Consider the following 22420-nt stretch of genomic DNA (forward strand, 5'->3'; position numbering starts at 1 on the left):
TGTCAAAACTAAGGTTACATTATATACAAACAATTTCTCTCTCATACACGTATCATAGCTAACCATTTGATACACTTTCTTACATCATCCAGATTCAGGAGAACACAGAGGGCCATAAATCATAGAGTCATCAATCAATCATTTTGACAGTTTGACAGTAAGTGTATGATATTACTACTACAGCGTTATGTGAACAGCTGTGTGGGAACACACCAGATTCGGTTTTAAAGTAAACATGTACTACCGATATTAATCATTTACCTATGACCTTATTATTTATCAGTGTTATGTGAACAGCTGTGTGGGAACACACCAGATTCGGTTTTAAAGTAAACATGTACTACCGATATTAACCATTTACCTATGACCTTATTATTTATCAGTGTTATGTGAACAGCTGTGTGGGAACACACCAGATTCGGTTTTAAAGTAAACATGTACTACCGATATTAATCATTTACCTATGACCTTATTATTTATCAGTGTTATGTGAACAGGTGTGTGGGAACACACCAGATTGGACTTATTCATATGTAGGAACACACAGCTGTCAAGATAAGTTTGATTCGATTGATCTACACTAACGGTCAAAAAAATGTTTTTTTTTCTCTGGAATAACACAAATGTAACTATGGGAATTATGCTGTGATAAAAAAAAATCCAAAATAAAAATCAATTTAAAAAATCTAATAAAAAAATTAAAATAATTTAGCATTTTAGCATCTTGAAAGTAGACGCCCTTTTCACTTAGAATTTCCAGAAATGTATTGTTGGCGTTTTCTCGACAGATTTATTGAGGAATTTCCCTGAGATACTTTTTAAACAGTATTAAAGGAGTTCCCACCGACACTCGACTCTTATCGGCTGTTTTGGAATATTTCTCTCTGAGTCGTCGGTTTTAAAAAATGTATTTTTTGTAAATGAAATGTTCGTTTTCGAATGAAAGAAATGAACAGGTCTGCATGATTATATATTTGTCTACAACACAGATTTCAAACATTTAATCATACACCTTCAGATGAAAAACTTTTACACGGTAGTGTACGTGAAAAAACCCATAACATTATTAATCATTAACCTACACCTGTCAAGATAAGAATGATTGATGATGGCCTTTGAACTACACCTGTCAAGATAAAGTTCGATGAAAGATACAAGCCAAACCAATATTTGATTTAGAGCACTAGTAATCTGGATTTGGTAATCTTGAAAGGTTTGGATCTGGATCTGGTAATGTAATCCAATGATACTAACAGGTATCCCATTCCTACTAAAAGGTTTTGAACAACACATACTGAAGGTTTGATCCAGATCAAAAGCCAGATTGGATTACATGATCTAATCTGATTTCAGAATCCTTTATTTCTTTTTAAGATTAGATCCAATCCTAGCCGAAATCAGCTTACTTCTGAACAGCTGGGACCAGGAGGTTGCTCATGTGAACCACTACTGCTAGAGAGAACCCGAACTATAATCAAGCAGCTGTCTATATTGTATATGTTATGTACCTGTAACCTGATTACTTTGGGGTTTTTTTTTTTGATGTCACTGTAACAGATTACAGTTAACAGATTTTTGTTTCCTGATTGCGTAACGCTGTTACATGTATTCGGTTACTCCACAAGCCTGTTCCTGGGTGATATCACATATCAGTCTTCTTTCCCCACCCCACACCAAGAAGGGGGAAGAACCATTGTGGCTCCTTGGAGTGGGCGGTGCTTAAACCCTGACCATAAGGAGTTTAAATTCAGAAGTCATCAGAAGTCAGAGAGAGAGAGAGAGAGACAATATGGATCATACAAACTGGATTACATACTAACCAACTGAATGCTGGAGCTTTTGAGGACATCTGTAAGTATCCATTTTGTGTCAAAAGATAATAATAATAATGAGCTGTTTATTGTGTTTACAATAATTAGTTGGGTTTTATTTATTTATTTATTTATTTATTTATTTTTGTACCTGGACACAGTGTAAACTGTCTTAAAATTGATCACTTTATTAGTATATGCAAACGTGTGTAGGTCTGGTGATGAGAGAAACTGTGTGGGGCTAGTGTTAGTGATAGTGTTTATGATAGTGTTAGTGTTTATGTTAGTGTTTATGTTATTGTTACTGTTTATTAGTAAGTGACTGAATAAAACATCGGAGCGTTTTTCAACTCGGTGTGAAAGGAATTCCGGTTCTTTTCAGTGAATCAAGATCATTTGACTCGGCTCAGAAAAAGAATCGACTCTTCCTGCTCCTAAGCAGCCGATTTCTATTGTTCAGTTCAAACATAAATCTTTTACAGTCTAAATATTTTCTTTCGGACTTTTACATAAAAATCTTTCTCTACATTCGAATTAACAAAATAATGTTACCTTGCATTGCATAAAAAAAATCTATTTAAAACTTGGTAAAAAACAAACAAACAAACAAACAAAAAACAGCTTGCCACTATAAATGTGCAGTAACATCCACAGTAAGCAGTTTGCTATTGTTCCAGCTGTCTGTGCTTTACTTCCATAAATAAATTAAGTACACATAAGTAAGTGTGTGTGTGTGTGTGTGTGTGTGTGTGTGTGTGTATATATATATATATATATATATATATATATATATATATATATATATATATATATATATATATATATGTATATGTATGTATGTATGTATGTATGTATAATATATATGTGTATAATATATATGTGTATAATATTTCTCTACCAAAAAGTCTAAACTATTAGTTAAATGACCTAGCAAGAAGGAAGGACTGAGGGAGAAATATGACTCTTAAAATAACATTCTCCGTAGGGGGGAGGGGATAAGAATCATGCAACAAGAACATAAGCCTTTAATCTTTTCTTGTTGTTGATGAGCCACTTGCACTTCTGATGAGCAATCTGTAGTAACCAGCTGTGAGGAGCCGGGATTGAAGAGCTTGCTGTGATGTGTACAAGCCTCTTCTGTTGTTGTTGAAATTAGGAGACTTAGCAGGTGTGAATTCACAGTAACACCTTTTGTGAGTACAGCTCTCGGAAGGTGCACATCTAAAGATACCTGTTATCATCTAAACCCATTCTGTCCTTTTTATTCATACCCTGTTGTCTGGTGTTACTGGTGGGCTGATTGTAGGCGTATCCTTATAAACATGTTCTCTCTAAAATGATTATTGGTAGAAGATCAGTCAATTTTCAGCGTCCAAGAAAACGATACTTGCAAGACAGTTTGTTCTGACTGGAGCAGAGAGTTCCGATTTATTAACAGCAACAGTATTATCTTCCTCGAATGTATTCAGATCACAAGCAGGCATAACCTCCCTAAACCGATCCACACAGAATACATTTTTCAAGGGCTACTGCACAGCATGTCTCCACCTAGCTTCTGTATCTCAAGCTGGATATGAACGCATTTATTTACAAATCATTGTGTGAAGACAAGTTTGTGTAAATTTATATAGAAATAGACTCACTAATGTGAACCTCAATTGATAGGCTTCAAATAAAATAATTAACTATGATTTTTACAGTTTTATTATATATATATATATATATATATTTACAGTGTTAGTTATTTCAACTGTGCACACAATTTAGATGACCAGCTGTTCAATCAGGACAAAATAAAGGCAGTTGTTATGGAATATTTTAATCAAAGTATAAATCGCATACACTTCCTCCCCATAGGACCTCTCTGTAATGTTAACTGAGTTTTTCTGTGCCATACCTTTCGTATTACTTTAGGAAGTTATGTGTGTGGAAATATTCCAAGAATCAACAGTATTCCACATCCAGAGAGGTAATGTATTTGGGGAGAAAATGGGCAGGAAGTGTGTGTGTGTGTGTGTGTGTGTGTGTGTGTGTGTGTGTGTGTGTGTGTGTGTGTGTGTGTGTGTGTGTGTGTGTTCAAACCACATTTTAGATTTTCAGTTGCATAGTTTATGACTATTATCCAATAATAAGCTTAGTTCTTACTCACCCTGCTTTAAAAATGTAGCACAGCCTCCTCCCCTCTCTCTTCTATCATGTCTTACTGCCACATAATCATATAAAATAAAATCTAATTGAGTTAACTATGTCTCTTGTACACACACGATCTCTGGTTTTTCTCTCCTACTAGCAACAAATTGCTTAACGTCTTGTCCGTTAGCCAATAAACTTCTTTAATTCCATTGCCAAAATTCACATTAATAATTTCACCCAAACGCATGAAGTCTCTCGACGTGCTTGCATCCTTAGCTCATCATTTATTTCCTCCAACTTCAGTCCCATCATGTCCAAATGATGTTCTGCTGCTTTCACGATCACCTGAATCCTTTCTCTTTTTGATTTTATTTCAAACGTCGCATTTATTACTCCTGCAATGGAAGTGACCAGTTTCTTCGTCTCTATCCATGCGTTCCTCGTTATCTTGCTGTTCATTTACTTTTCCTTGCTCTTTATTCCCTCTTCTCTCCTTATTCTGCCTTTTCTGTCCAGGCACCTTAACTGCATCAGCATATGATAGCTTATCTGTTGCACCTCCACATTATTTATTTATTTATTTATTTATTTATTTTTAAGTACCTCACATCCCCAGTACGCTACGCTGTGATTTCCTCCCACTTTGTTTTTTTTTTTTTTTTTTTAATTTTTTTTTTTTTGATGTAACTGTAACAGATTACAGTTAACAGTTTTTTGGGGGGCTTTTTGTATCCTGATTGCGTCACGCTGTTACATGTATCCTGTAGCTCTCCATGCCTGTTCCTGGGTGATATCTGATACCACGTATCACGCTTCTTTCCCCACCCCAAGATGAGGATGCACAAGGGGGAAGAACCATTGTGGCTCCTTGGAGTGGACGAGGCTTAAACCTTGACCATGAGGAGTTTAAATTCCAACACCAGAAGTCATACTCTGCATATGTGTGCATCAGTGTGTGTGTGTGTGTGCGTGCATGGATCATACAAACTGGATTACATACTAACCAACTGAATGCTGGAGCCTTTGAGGGCATCTGTAAGTATCCATTTTGTGTCACAAGATAATAATAATAATAATAATGAGCGGGTGTTTACAATAATTAATTGTTTTTTGTTGTTGTTTTGTTTTTGTACCTGGACGCAGTGTAAACTGTCTTAAAATCTCTTTATTAGTATATGCAAATGTGTGCAGGTCTGGTGATGAGAGAAACTGTGTGGGGCTAGTGTTAGTGTTCGTGTTAGTGTATATGTTAGTGTTAGTGTTTGTGTTTATGTTAGTAAGTGGCTCACTGGTTCTGCACAGCTCTTACTTGAGGAGTAAATATTTTTTCAGTCAAAGTGTTGAATTGGACAAGAGAGAAATTGGATTGTTTTTAGTAGCATTATAATATCATTTCCTGTTTTCCCAGCATCTTATTTAAGATGTAGGTGTGTTTTTTATTGTCTCACTGTTGTGATTATTAGGTACTTTCCGCTATTTGTAGAGAACTGAAAAGACTCAAATTCACACGAGTCACTCGATTCCGTCTGAATGATCCAGCATCAACAAGGTTGTGTAACGTCTACTGCGATTTTAAAGAAAATAAATGCTTCGTCTAGTTTATATACGGAATTCATTTGACTGAATAAAACATCGGAGCGTTTTTCAACTCGGTGTGAAAGGAATTCCGGTTCTTTTCAGTGAATCAAGATCATTTGATTCGGCTCAGAAAAAGAATCGACTCTTCCTGCTCCTAAGCAGCCGATTTCTATTGTTCAGTTCAAACATAAATCTTTTGCAGTTTAAATATTTTCTTTCGGACTTTTACATAAAAATCTTTCTCTACATTCGAATTAACAAAATAATGTTACCTTGCATTGCATAAAAAAATCTATTTAAAACTTGGTTAAAAAAAAAAAACAGCTTGCCACTATAAATGTGCAGTAACATCCACAGTAAGCAGTTTGCCATTGTTCCTGCTGTCTGTGCTTTATTTCCATAAATAAATTAAGTAGACATAAGTAAGTGTGTGTGTGTGTGTGTGTGTGTGTGTGTATATATATATATATATATATATATATATATATATATATATACATATATGTATATTTATATATATATATATATATATATATATATATATTTATATATATATATATATATATATATATAATGTGTATAATATATATGTGTATAATATTTCTCTACCAAAAAGTCTAAACTATTAGTTAAATGACCTAGCAAGAAGGAAGGACTGAGGGAGAAATATGACTCTTAAAATAACATTCTCCTTAGGGGGGAGGGGATAAGAATCATGCAACAAGAACATAAGACTTTAATCTTTTCTTGTTGTTGATGAGCCACTTGCACTTCTGATGAGCAATCTGTAGTAACCAGCTGTGAGGAGCCGGGATTGAAGAGCTTGCTGTGATGTGTACAAGCCTCTTCTGTTGTTGTTGAAATTAGGAGACTTAGCAGGTGTGAATTCACAGTAACACCTTTTGTGAGTACAGCTCTCGGAAGGTGCACATCTAAAGATACCTGTTATCATCTAAACCCATTCTGTCCTTTTTATTCATACCCTGTTGTCTGGTGTTACTGATGGGCTGATTGTAGGCGTATCCTTATAAACATGTTCTCTCTAAAATGATTATTGGTAGAAGATCAGTCAATTTTCAGCGTCCAAGAAAACGATACTTGCAAGACAGTTTGTTCTGACTGGAGCAGAGAGTTCCGATTTATTAACAGCAACAGTATTATCTTCCTCGAATGTATTCAGATCACAAGCAGGCATAACCTCCCTAAACCGATCCACACAGAATACATTTTTCAAGGGCTACTGCACAGCATGTCTCCACCTAGCTTCTGTATCTCAAGCTGGATATGAATGCATTTATTTACAAATCATTGTGTGAAGACAAGTTTGTGTAAATTTATATAGAAATAGACTCACTAATGTGAACCTCAATTGATGGGCTACAAATAAAATAATTAGCATAACTATGATTTTATATACAGTTATATTTATGTCAATTGTGCACACAATTTAAATGACTAGCTGATCAATTAGGACAAAATAAAGGCAGGCGTTATGGAATATTTTAATCAAAGTATAATTCGCTCATGTGTAACCAATGTATAAGGTGTGAAAGTTATCAACACATGATTAATCAAAGAAATGCGTTAATCCCTTAAAACTGATGCTTAAGAGTGTAACTGCAGGATTTTCTACTCCTCCTTCCTACATTGACCCAGCTAGCGCACAGATAATGTTAAACCATACGGTTAGTCAACAAGTTAGGGAAGCCGAAACCAAATTTAATGAAACACTTGGCTGAATACCTAATGCAGGTTTTTTTTTAATGTTGTCTTGCTTTTCAAATAAAAAATCAATCACAAAACTACAATTTATAAACGTTTATTTAACACTGAATATTCTTTAATCATTCAGTGAACGTTATTTTAACAAAGCACAGTATAACTTACAATGAATAAATTTGTAAAATACAAATATTTTTATTTGACCATTTTTGAGCCCCTCTTTTTGAATAGCCTATATTAGGCCTATAACTGACTGCTGAAAGAATGTACCGTCCTCTGTAGGTCTACAACAAAAATGTGCATTGAAAAGAGTGCAAAAAAAGTGGATGAACCCACAACAAATGAATGATCGTCCTAGACGTAGCCTACTTCTTCAGGAAAAGTGGCAGCTTCTTCTATATGAAAAGTAGCTTCTCTGCTTTCACACATGAAAGTCAGTTCCTCTTCTCATCGAGGACATGAGATTCAGCGCTAAACAGTCTCTCGCTGTCTGTGCTTGTGCATGGAGCAGACTAGTACTCTGGGAGGAGGAACTTTCCTTTCCGCCATGTCTTTCTCATACTCTGCACACCGTTCTGGGTGTCTTGATTTTAAATGATAAATTAAACTTGTTGTTCTGTAACTCCTTTCAAATGCACCCTCTCTAGACAATTCAGCAGAGCAGTGTCCGCAAACAGCCATTTTTGCGTCTTTCTCGGACACTCTAAAAAGCTTCCACACTGCCGACATGTTCGCTGCATTTGTTAAGCGTGCCTTTCACTCTACGCTGGTTGCTATTTGATCGCGTCATCAAAAACGTCATTGTCCGGCTGAATAATTCCGGTTGCTGAACATTCGGTTCATCCCTACAAAATGTGCCATGAACATGCAATTTGCACCAAGGATCCACTGGTTACAATATCCTTATACATTTCATGCATGTTCATCTTATCTGCCTCTATCCAATCACAGTCCTCCAAATCTATCCCAGCTGCGTAAGTTCCCATCATTGAAAGGAGGTCTTAGGTTTGTCCACTTAGCACTGCTCAGACTTTTCCATTATCTTCACATTGGTTTGCTTTCTACGTCATCGTTTACGTCATTACAATGAGGAGTCTATAACGCGACCCCATTACCATCTCCTCTTTATTTACTCTTGAGACTTCCACCATGGGTGGGTGAACATTCTAACATTATCTGCGCTATACTGTGTACCTTTGGACCCCTATGTTTACTCTGTTTCATGGTCAGATACCTCCAACCCTGAACTTCCCAAGGTGGGTAATGCATTTGCCCAGACCTCCTGTTTATTCTGAACATGGGACTCAAAGTCCTCCACTCTCTGCTTATCTAAGTGTACTCAAGGTACTCAGTGGCCCTGGTGCCCAGTGTGATGTAAATGTAAAACCTAAAGGTCCTTTCACACTGAGGAACGGTGTTTTCACACAGAACGCAAAAACGATTGATCGTCGTCAGCTAATTCACGCCCGTACGATAGGTGTCGCTGAGAGAGAATGCATTTTATGCCTGCACACTAGGTGGCGCAGCCCACTATTCAGCTGATCGGCCTGTCGTCTTTGACCACAGAGAAGAAGAATCACGTAACTGTTGGTGCGTAGCACCGCAACACAAACTGTTCAGATGTAACAGTTAGTATGAATGTAATAATGTGAAATATAATGCAATAACACAGGAGTGGGACAAAATCCGAGTTTAATGCCCAAGACCAGCCCAGGTTTTTCGTGGTGGAAGAACTTGATAAATGAAGTGACAGTTCAGTTCTTACTATCATGTTATATTTATTACTGACACGTTTTAACAAGAACATAAAAATAAATCACAAATGACATACTGAGTATTGTTTTCTGATACAAAAATTCCAACTGTAACATTATGGAAAAAAAAAATATTTGTTTGTATTCAAACAAATACGAAGTATTTCAGAAGGAGATTCTTTGGCAGCTACCTTGTGCCATGGAATGTGACAAATTATATTTAATTTCTCCATGGTACGTGTTGGATAAAATTTATGATGGGAAACAAGCATGGGCAAATATAAAGGTTTATTGAGAAAAGGGTTGACCTAGGTTAAGAAACGGGGCTCGTGGGATAATAGTCAGGGGAATATGAAAATAGAGGATACTGACTACATTGACATGGACAGCAGTTATCTAGTTATTGACCTTATTCTGAATAAGACAGTATTCTGATTGTTTACATGAGTCGCTTTTAGAATACTTTCATGTTCCTGTTTTACATGTTATAGAACGTAGTTCGATTAACAGTACACGTCATTACGTCACCACGCCACGCAGTCCGACGTCCCGTCCAGAATCTCACGAATCGACATACAGTTCGTCTTTGTTATGGTACCGTATACAGTTTTGGGTGTTTTTATTTTTTTTAAAAATTACGAACGCTTCAAGTGCAGTTAATTATTTGTCATGCTGTACATGCAAATAGACGACTGCTTGAAGCCGTGGGCTGTGTCCCAAACCGCGTACTTACCTTCTATGTAGTAGCCAAGATGCATGTATTTCGCCTACTATTGGCCTATAGTAGCTAAGCGCTCTCTTGTTTGCCGTCAAACGGTTGAGCGCTGCCGTGTGTGTACGTGTCCTGTCGCAAAATGCGATGAAAACTCCCACACGACGTTAATAGTGTGATTAAGGTGTTTACATGTCTGTAACTCACGTCGATAATGCGACTAAAACAGGAGTACTCCACACGTCTTAATTCCATTTGTGTTTACTTCAGGTATGACCTTAATCGGATTAAGGTAATTAAAAATCGCTGTTTACATGCTAGTTTCTTAATCAGAGTATTGTCTTAATTGGGTTAATATCGGATTATTGTTGTCCATGTAAACGTACTGACTGAGAGTGTGGTGGAGAGGCCGGCGAATATTCCAGGCTGCTCTGGGAATACAGCGTGGGACTGAGAGAATCAGAATCAGGGCTAAAGCCAAGGTCAACCCCAGAAATAGCCATGTCTTCATCAGAAGGATCCCCAGACGAAAAAAAAAACGATGCTGTCTCTGTTTGAGTAGAAGCACCTGTAGGAAATTATGTAGAAATTTAGAGTAATAAAATATAAAGAATTGAAACCTCATCTGACATCAACCAGGGTTGATGATCTTTGACCTTACATCTAGTCACAGAAGCAGAAAACATGAAGGCTGTTAAAAATGCAAGCCTAAAAATCAAAGCACATAGAGCAAACATGAGAGTACACTGTATAGGAATAGCTGATGTGGACAAATCACTCACCCATGGTACAGGCACTGAAGGGAATTCTCTTATATCATGTATTCTCTTATATTATGAACTGCTATTAAGACACCTTAGATACGGGGAATTCTGTGTTATAGTTTCTGTTTGTGTGTCTCTGTGCTATCAAATACCTATGATGAATGTATTCACTTAATTACCTCTTCTGAATAAGCTGATCAACTGCTATCCTTTATTATAGCTGACACATGTGTTCTCTATATCTTGAAAAGACTTATTATTGTAGTGTGCTGTGTGTTTTGTCTACATCCTTCTAGCACCTGCACAAGTAGAAACCCGCCCACGCAATGTTGTTATCTATGTGTATAAATACTTCTGTTCTAGACTACATAAACTGGAAGTCTCTGTGAACAGCATGTGTGTCAGTGTGTATGTTCATTTAGACTCTCCAGGCACCTGGATACTCTGTGGTAAACCGCACTTCCTAGCTCATAGCAGCACAGAAATAAGAGTTAAGAGAAATAAAAGGCTGTAAGGCTGACCGAGGACTGAAAGACATAATTCAGACACAGTGGGAGAATGTAAAACTCGTCCTTGGTAGAAGGCATCGAGGGTAAGTAAAGATTAAGCAAAATGGTAGAGAACATATAGGCAAATAGTGACGTTCACTGGAGGGAAAAGTAAACCAAGAGAAACACAATGGTTCATCTACAGATGCATTAATTGGAAAAACTTGGGGCCTGTTAGAAGTAATGGGAAATGATGTAACTAGGTTATGTGTGGAAGATTGTGATTGGATGCACCCAAAAGGGAACTGTGAATGATTGGTTAAAGTTAGATATGGTGCCATGCCTGAAATGTATATAAAGAGCATTGTAACCGACGGTGCTTTGCTGCAAGCTACATCTCCATGTAGTGTGTATCCCTGGGACCAGTTCGGGTTATTTTCTGTCTTGCTGATAAACCTTCTTCATCCGAATCCAGTCTTCGTGAGTTCTGCTGTGTTATTTCTCCTAAGAAGAAGTCAGGGTACACTCTCCCACACACAGAGGAAGCCACACTAAAGTTAGGCATTACATGAAGTGCTACAACACACACGCACACACAGGATCAAATATAAGGAATAGATGTTTATCATAAATAATGATAAGAAGAAGACAATAGCAATGATTGCAGAAAGCAAGTCAAATGTATGCACTCACCCATAGTGAACAGGAACGGGAGATTGAAGAAAAAAGTCAAGGTCTTCACGCGTTGATGACCAAAATGATCATGCCTTAGGGAGCCGATGAGGTTTTTATAACAGGGAAAATGAAAACAGACGAACATAAGGGAACGGGGGAAAAACTTAAAAGAGAAACGTAACGGGCATGAGAAAAAAACTGAAACATAAACATATTGCGCTGGGAAAAACAGCAGCGCCTCCGGGCCCATTTAGTTGCCGAATGGGGGGGGGGGGGGGGGGGGGTTACTTTATATGTGAACATCATTTACAGTATTGTGCAAAAGTTTTAGGCACCCTACTTTTTTTTTTTTAGCACAAACTTTGTTATGGATTTTTTTTTTATCTTATGACTTCTACATTATCGAGTCAGTACAAAAACATTTGAGATTTCCAAACATTAGTTTTCCAGCACAAAATGAAATGTTAGTAAATGGTCTGCGCTTATATAGCGCTCTTTTTTTAACCTTAGCAGTTCCAAAGCGCTTTACACTGGTTCTCATTTACCCATTCACACACCAATGGTAGCAGATGTGCCATGCAAGGCGCTAGCTTCAGCGTCTTGCCCAAGGACACTTCGGCATGTGGAGTCGTGTGGGGTGGGAATCGAACCGCCAACCCTACGGTTAGCAGGTTGAATAGCGGACCCTACGGTTAGCAAGTTGATTAGCGGAGCCTACGGTTAGCAGGTTGATTAGCAGAGCCTACGGTTAGCAGGTTGATTAGCGGACCCTACGTTCAGCAGGTTGAATAGCGGACCCTACGGTTAGCAGGTTGATCAGCGGAGTCTACGGTTAGCAGGTTGATTAGCAGAGCCTACGGTTAGCAGGTTGATTAGCGGACCCTACGTTCAGCAGGTTGATTAGCGGACCCTACGGTTAGCAGGTTGATCAGCGGAGTCTACGGTTAGCAGGTTGATTGACCCGCTCTACCACCTGAGCCACAGCCACCCTATGTTACCGAAAAATGTTTTTATGTAAGTAATGAAAGCAGTATATTACATAAGAGACCACTTTTCAGACAAAAAACACAATGAAGGCTGCTGGGTTTTGCTGCAAAAATAAGAAGCGAGTGCGACAGTCAAAGTCTCCAGAAGAACCGTGTCTGGATCTGCAAAATGCTCAATAAAACTTAACAGCTTATTTCCTTATAAAACTACACAAACTGTACCAGACTATTTCATTTTTTTCATTTACTACTGTTTACGGTATTTTTTTAAAAATGTAGAAACATTTAATTTCAAAGCATTGTCAAAACATTTAAAGGCATCTTTGCAGCATTCCTTTGCATGTACCTAAAACTTTTGCACAGTACTGTAAGCTTTTAACATGTTGGATGTGGGAACACTCATTACTACTTAATGTACAATCTGTATTTTTAGAGAATGTCCATATTATTGTCTGCCTCTTTTGTTGTAGGAACTTATGTTAATCAGCCTTATCCTCTATGCTGCGTGTTTATGAAGTGATCGTGACCCAGATGCCATGGCAAAAAGATACATTAACATCATACACAGAGTATCCACTACATTATACATTGCATTGCTGAGGATTGTCAAAAGAGACCCAGAGATAGTAGCAGTAGTAGAAATAGCATAACATACATTAGATATTAGTATATAATTTTATATATAAGTTTATATTCAAGAAAACTTCCATTGTTTTGAACATAATTATAAATAAGGATCCTGTGGGAGTGAATCTCTGACACAATGCACACACGAGGGAAATAGGAAAAAGTTTTGATCAATGTTTAAGGGGGAAAATGGGCATAAGAACTAATATCGATTATAAGACAGGGCTGGTAGGAAAATAATCTGTGGGAGTATCGGGGGTGTAGTCAGGAGGATCAGTAGAACTGTCAGTCTGCGTCGCTGGACTATTAGGCATGGAAATGTCATCAGATAGGCCTTCAATGGAAGACATAGCAGTATAATTGGCAGTCTCAGTCTGAGTAGATTCCACAGTATCAGCTGGTACAATGTGATAAAATAACGGCGGGGGAAAGTCCAGAGGAATAGAAGAACAAATTAATCTTTCAAAAAGAGCCATTAGGTCCACTGATAGATGGGCTCACTGATGACTTAAATACTGGTCTAGGCCTGTAAAATTGAGCAAATGCTGGAAAGGAGAAGGAGGGCGCTGGCCAGAAAAAGAACGAGAGAGGCATCAGTGCACTATATATGTGAGATGATAAGTCATTATTTTATGTTAATACATTAACATAACGTGACACAATAGCATAACCATCACGCATGCATAATACGTTTAAAAAGCATTATGATACTCGTGCTCAATATACTTAGTAAACCTAGGATAGGACAATATATGCCAATAATAAAATGTGTAACTTACCAATAATGAAGAAATGACAAAAATATCCAACAATATCTAATGCAACAGAGCAGTTAGGTCTTCACAGCACGAGCGTCAGAAGGGAATGCCAGAAGGCAGCTAGGGGGATTTTTTTTTTTTTTAATATGCAAGGAAAAGGAAACTGGAAGATAAGGGGATTGCAAATAACTGGATATGGTTTTAAAGGGAATTTCCAAATGGAATATAAGGGGATTTTGATAAAGGCATGACGAAACATAATGGGGAAATTTTAGAAGAATGGGAGGAAATAAAAAGGGGTCTATACCGGAGATATAAGACTGTATAAATAGTGAAGGGAGAGCTGAATAAGATCGGATCACTTTGGGAAGTCTCAGTCTTTGGATCTCATGTTGGCTGTTGGACAATAAACTGGATTTTTGCTTTTCGCATCCACCGTGTTCTTGACCTTTTTATTTCTAACTTTTTGAGTTTGACTGATTTTGAGGAAAGGCACTGAGCACCCCAAGTCATTTTTAAGTACAACAATGCTTGATTAAAGACCTTTGTAATTTAGTCCAATAAAGCAGGGGACTGCGGATGAAAATGAGCTATTTAGCCAAATTGTAAATGGTCCCCTTTCAAATAAAGAAATAAACTTTAAAACAACAACAACAAAAAAGTGTGTTATGTAAGGCCAGACAAAAACCATTTCATGCTGTGGAACATCCATTAGAACAGTTGCTTCCTGTTATCACTTATGTTATAGTAGCTATGAGCTTACTCTCTGTCGTTCTCTCTCTGGACAAAAGTACACTGCTTGACATGTTATGAACAAAACAGAAAGTGCAAACGTCTCCATCCTGAAGACTTTCAGGGCTACTGACAGAACTGCTGTGTTAGATAAGTAATCCATAACTTCTAATTAGATCATTTCAAATGTGCTGGGGTGTAAATTTAAATTACTATGCATTACTCCATTTATTTATGTTCTATGGCATTTTCTTTTCTTTAGGGACAGTCAGAATCTACCTCATGAGAATCTCATCACTGCAGAACCAGGGGAGAATGAGATCATCTATCCCGATGCAAGCATACGCTCAGACGCCACCTGTTGGACTTCAACTGCACGCTCCACAACAGACTTCCTGTAACAGGGTGCCTAGCCCTACAGCGCAGGGGCTATTATTATATTACGCACAACAAAGTGTGTCAAATCAACAAAACAATCATCAAAGTAATCAACAGTCTCATGTGTTATGGAACGGCCAGTCTTCCTCCCAGCCTGTTTCAAGTTCATGTAATTTGCAGTCGAGACCTAGGCCTCAAACGTGGTTTACCGACTCGCAGAATGGGTTGCTTCTCAGAAGTTCAACTTGTGTGGGAAGTTCTTTACCAAATGGACAGGTTGCACCATTGCCAGCTGCTCAGCATGGACCCTCCACTCAAAACCTCAGCCATCATCCCCAGACCTTGAATAGACATACTGTTCCTCAGCAGAACTATAATATGCCACACTTGCACAACGTCAGTAATACAAATGTTCCTTGGTTCCCTTCGAATTATAGCAATCCAAGTTCTGCAACTGAACAGAATAAGCTGACGCATCAGTCAGTTCTACCTCAGTACCAGTCTCTGAATGAACATCATAACAGAATGCAGATTGCGCATCAACCTGCAGCTCAGCCGCAACAAACAGATCGGTCTGCTCAGATTCTGCACAATCAGGCACAGCAGAAAATTCACAATAATCAAGCTCAGATAACAGGAGGAAAAGGAAATGGTGCTTTATATAACTCTGTTAACCACTTCCCTGCTACTTCACAAAGACTCATCACTCCATCCCAGCCTTCAAACTACAGTCAGCAGACTGGTCAGAGCCACGCAAGCTATAACGGGAATCACGCTCAGCATTCATCACAAATCCAGCATCAGCCTTCGCCATACAGAACAGAGACCAATTCTTCCGGTTACGGTCATTTAAAACACAGCGAGAACAAGCATCAAAATTTACAGTCACACCCATCCCCACCATACCCAGAGCAGAGGAGAAAGCAGAGGAAAAATCAAAGTTCAGCATTAAGGTTACCCCAGGACAATTTCCAGGACCAGACTTCACTCCAACAATGCAACACTACACTAGATTCTGGCCATCAAAGCCAGACATGCCATCCTACTGTGTCTGCCATTCAAGGCAACACATGGCCACAAGAATCAAATGATGCAAGCGCTGGACTCCCTAGGTCCTCACAAGTTACAATATCTTCAGACACTCCTACCAGAGGAGTACCACCACTCAAGCTAATAAATTGTCTGGTAGGGAAATACAAGGCACCTGCTCAAAGGCATGTCACTAATCCTCTGCCGTGCCTCAAGGCCAGCTTTACCACCCAGGGGCAAACACCCAGTCACATTACACCTAATGCAAGCTACCCTCAGACACCAGAATCTACCCCATGCTGTAGTGCACTTGCAACCCTTCACAGTAAAATACTCCAAAGGATCAGCAGTAAGCAGACATCTGTCAAAAGAACAGCCATCTTAAAAGAGAACGAACATGCCCTTGGTAATCAGTTGAAAGCACCACATGGTCAAAGCTTTGAAGGGATGCAGAACAGAAGATTGCAGTTAGACTCGAACATCGAGAGAAAAGATGAACAAAACGGCAATAACTGTCATGGAGAGGTGCAGTACGGTGAGGATGTAGCTGAGTCTCTAGAGCTGGTAAGGGCACTGCAGAAAATGTATCGACAATTCCACAAAGCAGTAGCTGTAGTTCCACCCATTTCTCAGCAGCCCCCCAGTCCAGAAAAAAATGATCATGTCCCCACAAGCGCCGATGACAGCCTGCCTTTCAAGATCGATGCTGTCTGTACTCTTGTTAAGGAGGGCAAGAATGTGGAGCAAGAGTCAAATGCACCAAGTCTGCCCAAAGAGACCATCAAGGAATTACTGCAGTTGTTTTCAATACCAGACCCCGAGACACAGGAACCTAACAAACCTGAAGATGGATCTACAGTTGACAGCCTAATACCTGACACTCAAAGCACAGACATTCCTCAGTCTCAAATTGACTCTTCCACATCTCAAGACCCTGTTTGCTCTACTGTCTTGACCTCAAAAAGTGCAGAGGATCACAACGAAGTCCAAACTGGTCAGTCAAATGGCAACATGTTTGATGTGTCCAAGATACAAGTGCTTAATTTTACCCCGAAGAAATTTATTGAGTTTGTGAAGATTTTAGAAAACACAACAGAAGGAAGTGTAAAAGAGCCAGTGGCAGATGTTAAGAAGTGTCTCTTGGATCTCTATTGGGACGGAAGCGTAATAAACCTTGTTAAACAAATACAAACAGTCACTGAAGAGATATCTGGCTTCTCTACTGAAGTGTCCATAAAAGAAATGCAGACAGCAGTTTTTCACTACCTTAAACCTGAACTGTTAATGATGCTGGAACATGGTTACCACATTCTGAAAGATGACACAAACTTACCAGCTGAGGACTTTACGTCGTCATGGTTGAACATCGATGGACAGCCTGCTGATGTAGACAGTGTTCTTTCGGAACCAATTTTGGACTTTAACTTTACCGATTATGCTTTACACGGAAGTTTCAACGCACTTGATATTTATTCCGAGTTTGAACCTTCTACAAAGGTGATCCCTCCAACAACTGACTGCCAGGATGACCAGATGATTAACAAAGAGCTTGCAAACACACAGGTATGTGAAAGTAAATCCACCGATAAAGTCTCCAGCACACAAGAAGCATCAAAGAAGCAAGAAGATGAAAACCTTGAGAAACATCAGCAGCAAGATGTAAATATGAATCCTGAAGAATCTGTAGATGCAAATGAAATAGCAGACACACTGACTGAGAGCGAAACCGAATGCGAACAAGTCTGCGGAGATGCAAGTGAGAATATCACTTCCTCTGAAATGGTTGAACAGAGCTATCTTTCTAATGATGATTCCAGCAATGACTCCCAATTAATTGAACTCTCACTTTTGTCATCTGATGATGCTAGAACCATTTTTAAGGAATACTCTGGTTCTGATTTACAAAAAGAGCCATGCCAAGATGAAGCAAAGGGTTCCACCACCTCAGACAATAAGTCTAATGAGTTCTGCAATTCAACCAATCAAATCAAATTTACTTGCCCTCATGTGACCTACATCGACTGGAATGGTGACGATTTCTGTCCCAGGTGCTGGGAAGAAACTCCTTTGCTGGATCTAGATCTGGAAGAAGCTCTGTTCAGCCCAAAGGCGTTTAGTTCTACTCCTAATAAAGAAGATCATCATAATCACAGCTGTAGTCCACAATGTGGAAAGCCAGATTCAAATTGTACTGTATTGTCAGAGGGTAGCAGCATAGCTGACTCATCTACTCCAAAGGTATTTGAAGGGACCATCTCCGAACCAGACCCTAATCCATGTAATGCAGTAGAAAGCTGTACTCCACTGTCTGGTAAATCACCAGTTGAAGAACTACATTCACCCGTGTGCACTGAAAGTGTTAGCTTCACTATGCCAGTTGAAGAACAAGTCTGTGAGACCAACAGTTCAAAGGGCCCAAAGTTACCCAAGGCTCTGTCGTATGCACAAAACCTAGTCATTGCAGAGCAGACCAAAACCCCAAGAGATGAAGTTTCTCCACCTAAAAGTCTACCATGCAAAAAGTTCAAGCTAACCAAAACTACAGCAATACCTCCTGAAGATGACCTTTTCACTGCTGGTATTGTGACCACAAAAGCTAGTACCCCAAAACCACATTCAAATGATCTTGATGTTACTCCAGCTGAAGGTGACCAGAATTGTAAAGATGAAAGGAAAGAAAGAGGAGAAGTAAGAAGGTCTCCAATCAAGCTGAAAATGAATGCTCAGTGTACACAATCTGGTACACCAGACCCAAATGTGAATGTATCCTCAGAGACTAGCAGTGTCTCTTCAAATCCTTCAACCTATGGAGTTAATATGAGTATCACAGAACCAGACCCTAATCTAGGTGATTCAGTACAGAACTCTAACTCACCATCTGCTAAATCACCAGATAAAGAAGCACATAGACTAGTAGGTTCAGAGATCGTCAGGGTCACTTTGTCAGTTGAACAAGTTTGTGAGGCAAATATTTGGTCAAGAGCAGAGTTATCCAAGACTCCCGCACAAAACATTGAACAGAAAAGGCCAGTCATTCTGTCACATACCAAAACATCTAGAGAAAAAAATTCTCCACCAAGATATCCTCCATGTAAAAGGGTAAAGGTTACCAATACTGTATCAATACATGCTGAAGATGACCTTTTCGCCCCTGATATTGTGGTCAAAAAAGCTAGCTCCCCAATACAACATCCAAGTGACCCTACTGTTACTCCTGCTAAAAATAACCAGTATTGCAAATATGAAAGGAAGGAAAGAGGAGAAGAAAGAAAGTCTCCAATCATGTTGAAACTTCAACGTATGCAACATTCTGGCCCAACCAAAACAGATTCACATGGGAAATGGTACAAGCCATCTGTTACGTCCCAAATGCCAAATGTTACACCTCAGCCGAAAAGTTCAGATCCAAACAAAGAGGAAGAACTTGGTAAGACAAAACAAACTGGACAGAACAAAGAAAAGCTGAGATTTTCGCTGTATGGATTCAGTAATGGCAACAGGAACAGAATCGTCCATCAATGCTCCAGGACAAAGTCGTCCACAGCTCCTGCTTACGTCACAATCTCAAACAGCCTTGAAACTGCACAGAGCTACACGGATGCACCTTCGGCTAAGCAAAAGGTCTATAGCCAGTGGAGTAGCACATTTGTGGAAACAAAAAAGGATACCTCTTCACATAAGAAGCATCAAAAACCTGTGAAAGCAGATCTGAAATCCAGGACACCAGCACTCAAAAGACTTGTTCAAGACAGATTCGCTATGAAAGAGAAGCAATCCACAAAGGATCTGAGGCATAAACAAAGTGCTGAAGATTTTATTGTTGAACAAGAAGCCAAAAGGTCGAAGTGTAACACTGCTGATGAAAACTTGGACACACAAACTACAATGGTTCTTATGTAGTATGTTCGAAAATACACTTGTACTATATAATAAATAACTATATAAATAATCATTGCTTATAAACTCTTTTTATGGTAAATCTGTGTCAAAGTGTCAAATCTGGATTATTTCAGTGCTGAATCCATACTCTGCTCGTTTCTTTTCTTTCACTAGTAATTGCTAGTGAAAGAGAAGGCTCTCTCTTTCTATGTCTTTTTTTTTTATTTTTATCTCTTTCCAATTCCAGTGATATAACCTACTTTAACGGTTGTTTTGTTTAGCTGATAATATATTGTGTTGTCAATTTAATTCACCACTTTTTTTTAGTGGTTTTATGAATGCTAAAATATTGTTTTGCTCTATGAGCTGGGAGCTTGATAACTGTGGAACTTTTTTTTTTACCTTTTTATATTGTTGAGGTTTTACAATTTATTATTTGTATTTTTTATAATAAAGTTTTGTATGAAAATGTTGCCATGTTACTGGACGAATTAGTTATGACAAGCAATACTCTACAATTGTTTGAACAAATTATGAACACAGAGGTGTTCAAAGTTGTTTGTACAGCGGGGAGAAATAAGTATTGAATGTGTCAACATTTTTTTTTCAGTAAATATATTTCCAATGAGGCTATTCACATGAAATTTTCACCAGACATCAGTATTAACTCAAGAAATCCAGAAATTTAAAGAATTCACAACATTAAACTCCATAAATAAAGTTATGTGTAATAAAGTGGTATTACATGGGAAAAAAAGTATTGAATACTCTAAGAAAAAGCAGTTCTCCAATGCAAGGAACCATCTGTAAGTAATTATACCCCCATCTGTGAAAATTAATATCAGCTGGGTTAGTAAATTGATGGTCTATAAAAAGGCTTTTTGTTACCAAGGTGTCATAGAAAAAACATCTCATGATGGGTAAAAGCAAAGAGCTCTCCCAAGACCTTCGCAACCTTATTGTTGCAAAACATATTAATACAGATACAGACGTATTTCTAAACTTCTGAATCCTCCAGTAAGCACCACTGGAGCCATCAAACATCACTCCGTCATCAACCGGCCATGCACAGGAGCTCCTCGCAAAATTTCTGACCAGGGAGTCAGATGAATAGTCAGAAGAGTAGCCCAAGAGCCAAGGGCCACTCAGAAAGAGCTCCAGAAACACTTGGAGGCAGCAGGTGCCATCGTCATAGAGAAAACAATAGGCAATGCACTACACTGCTCACGCTCACCCCGCAAGACTCCATTACTAAAGAAAAGGCATGTTGAAGCTTGTTTAAAGTTTGCTACAACTCCTTTGGACAAGCCTATGAAATACTGGGAGAGTGTAGTCTGGTCAGACGAGAGCAAAATGTAACTTTTTGTCTGTCACACACCATGTCTGCAGAAGAAATGACACTGCACATCACCCTAAAAACACTACAACAGTGAAGTTTGGAGGTGGAAGCATCACGGTGTGGGGCTGTTTTTCATCGCATGTTACTGGCAGACTTCATATAACTGAAGGAACGATGAATGGAGCCCTTTACCGGGAGATTCTTGAGAAGAATCCGCTGCCATCCACCAGGATGATGAAGATGAGACGTGGGTGGAGCTTCCAGCAGGACAACGATCTAAAGCTTACAGCAAAAGAGAAGAGCAAGAAAAGAAAGAGCAGAGGAAAAGGCCAGAAGAATGAGGGATCATCGGGGAATGTTGATCACAGAGGACTACAACACGATACTGCAATATCTGAGTTCCCCACAGATCGCTCTAGCTGCAATGGCTAATCAACTCTGGAAATGCCATAGGGATGTTCAGAAACCGATAAGAAAAGTCATAAAAATAAGTAGAGTATTAAGGACTAAAATGTATATAGAGGATATTGCTGTTAATAAAGCGACCAGCAAAAGTCTGTTCACTGAGCAAAAAAAAAACACTTCCTGACCCACATGAATATGAACTTGATCTACGCCAGGCTATTACGTACATGACACCTGAATAAGTATAGAAAGTTAACATAGATGCTGATTTGCTTCTGCTTGTATATGTGTGATAAAGAAGAAGCGCAAGGTGTTAAAACAACAAGGGTTGGAAATGTCTTTGGCTTCCTTATTTTATACCAGTATCTTAAAAACACAGAGGTTTAAATGTCACTGAGGCCTAATGACGCCTGAAGGTAGATACAACAGGATATTGTGGGTTAGCCTAACATCTTGTGCTCAGTGACTGACAGGGTTTGAAATGCTCTCGTGAAAGTATGTTGTATGCTATTTTGAAAAATGAACGTGTAACCTCTGACTCATATTCTGAATTGATGTGATGACAGCTGACACTAAAGTTCCTATTTATAAAAATCGGGATCCAATGTGCCGGCTGAAATTTATATAATATGTCTGAATATGTTCATTCT

The 22420-nt window shown here is 38.6% G+C and overlaps 1 protein-coding gene across 2 annotated transcripts; it reads left to right on the forward strand.

Moving 5' to 3' along the window:
- Positions 1-1714: 1714 nt before the first annotated feature.
- Positions 1715-20499, forward strand: LOC108279970 (uncharacterized). Of its 2 annotated transcripts, XM_017494668.3 has the most exons (3): positions 1715-1851; positions 4712-4979; positions 15003-20499. In XM_017494668.3, the coding sequence occupies exon 3, from the start codon at positions 15023-15025 to the stop codon at positions 20045-20047; it is 5025 nt and encodes a 1674-aa protein (XP_017350157.2). In that variant the 5' UTR covers positions 1715-1851; positions 4712-4979; positions 15003-15022; the 3' UTR covers positions 20048-20499. The 2 variants fall into 2 exon arrangements, with proteins under 2 accessions (XP_017350157.2, XP_017350158.2); XM_017494669.3 differs by lacking the exon at positions 4712-4979.
- The last annotated feature ends 1921 nt before the right edge of the window (positions 20500-22420 follow it).

This window comes from Ictalurus punctatus, chromosome 19, assembly GCF_001660625.3.
Source record: "Ictalurus punctatus breed USDA103 chromosome 19, Coco_2.0, whole genome shotgun sequence".
NCBI lineage: Eukaryota > Metazoa > Chordata > Actinopteri > Siluriformes > Ictaluridae > Ictalurus > Ictalurus punctatus.

Bases quoted from the DNA above. Each gene is read 5' to 3' on its own strand.
- LOC108279970 (XM_017494668.3), top strand. From the start codon at position 15,023: ATGAGAATCTCATCACTGCAGAACCAGGGGAGAATGAGATCATCTATC.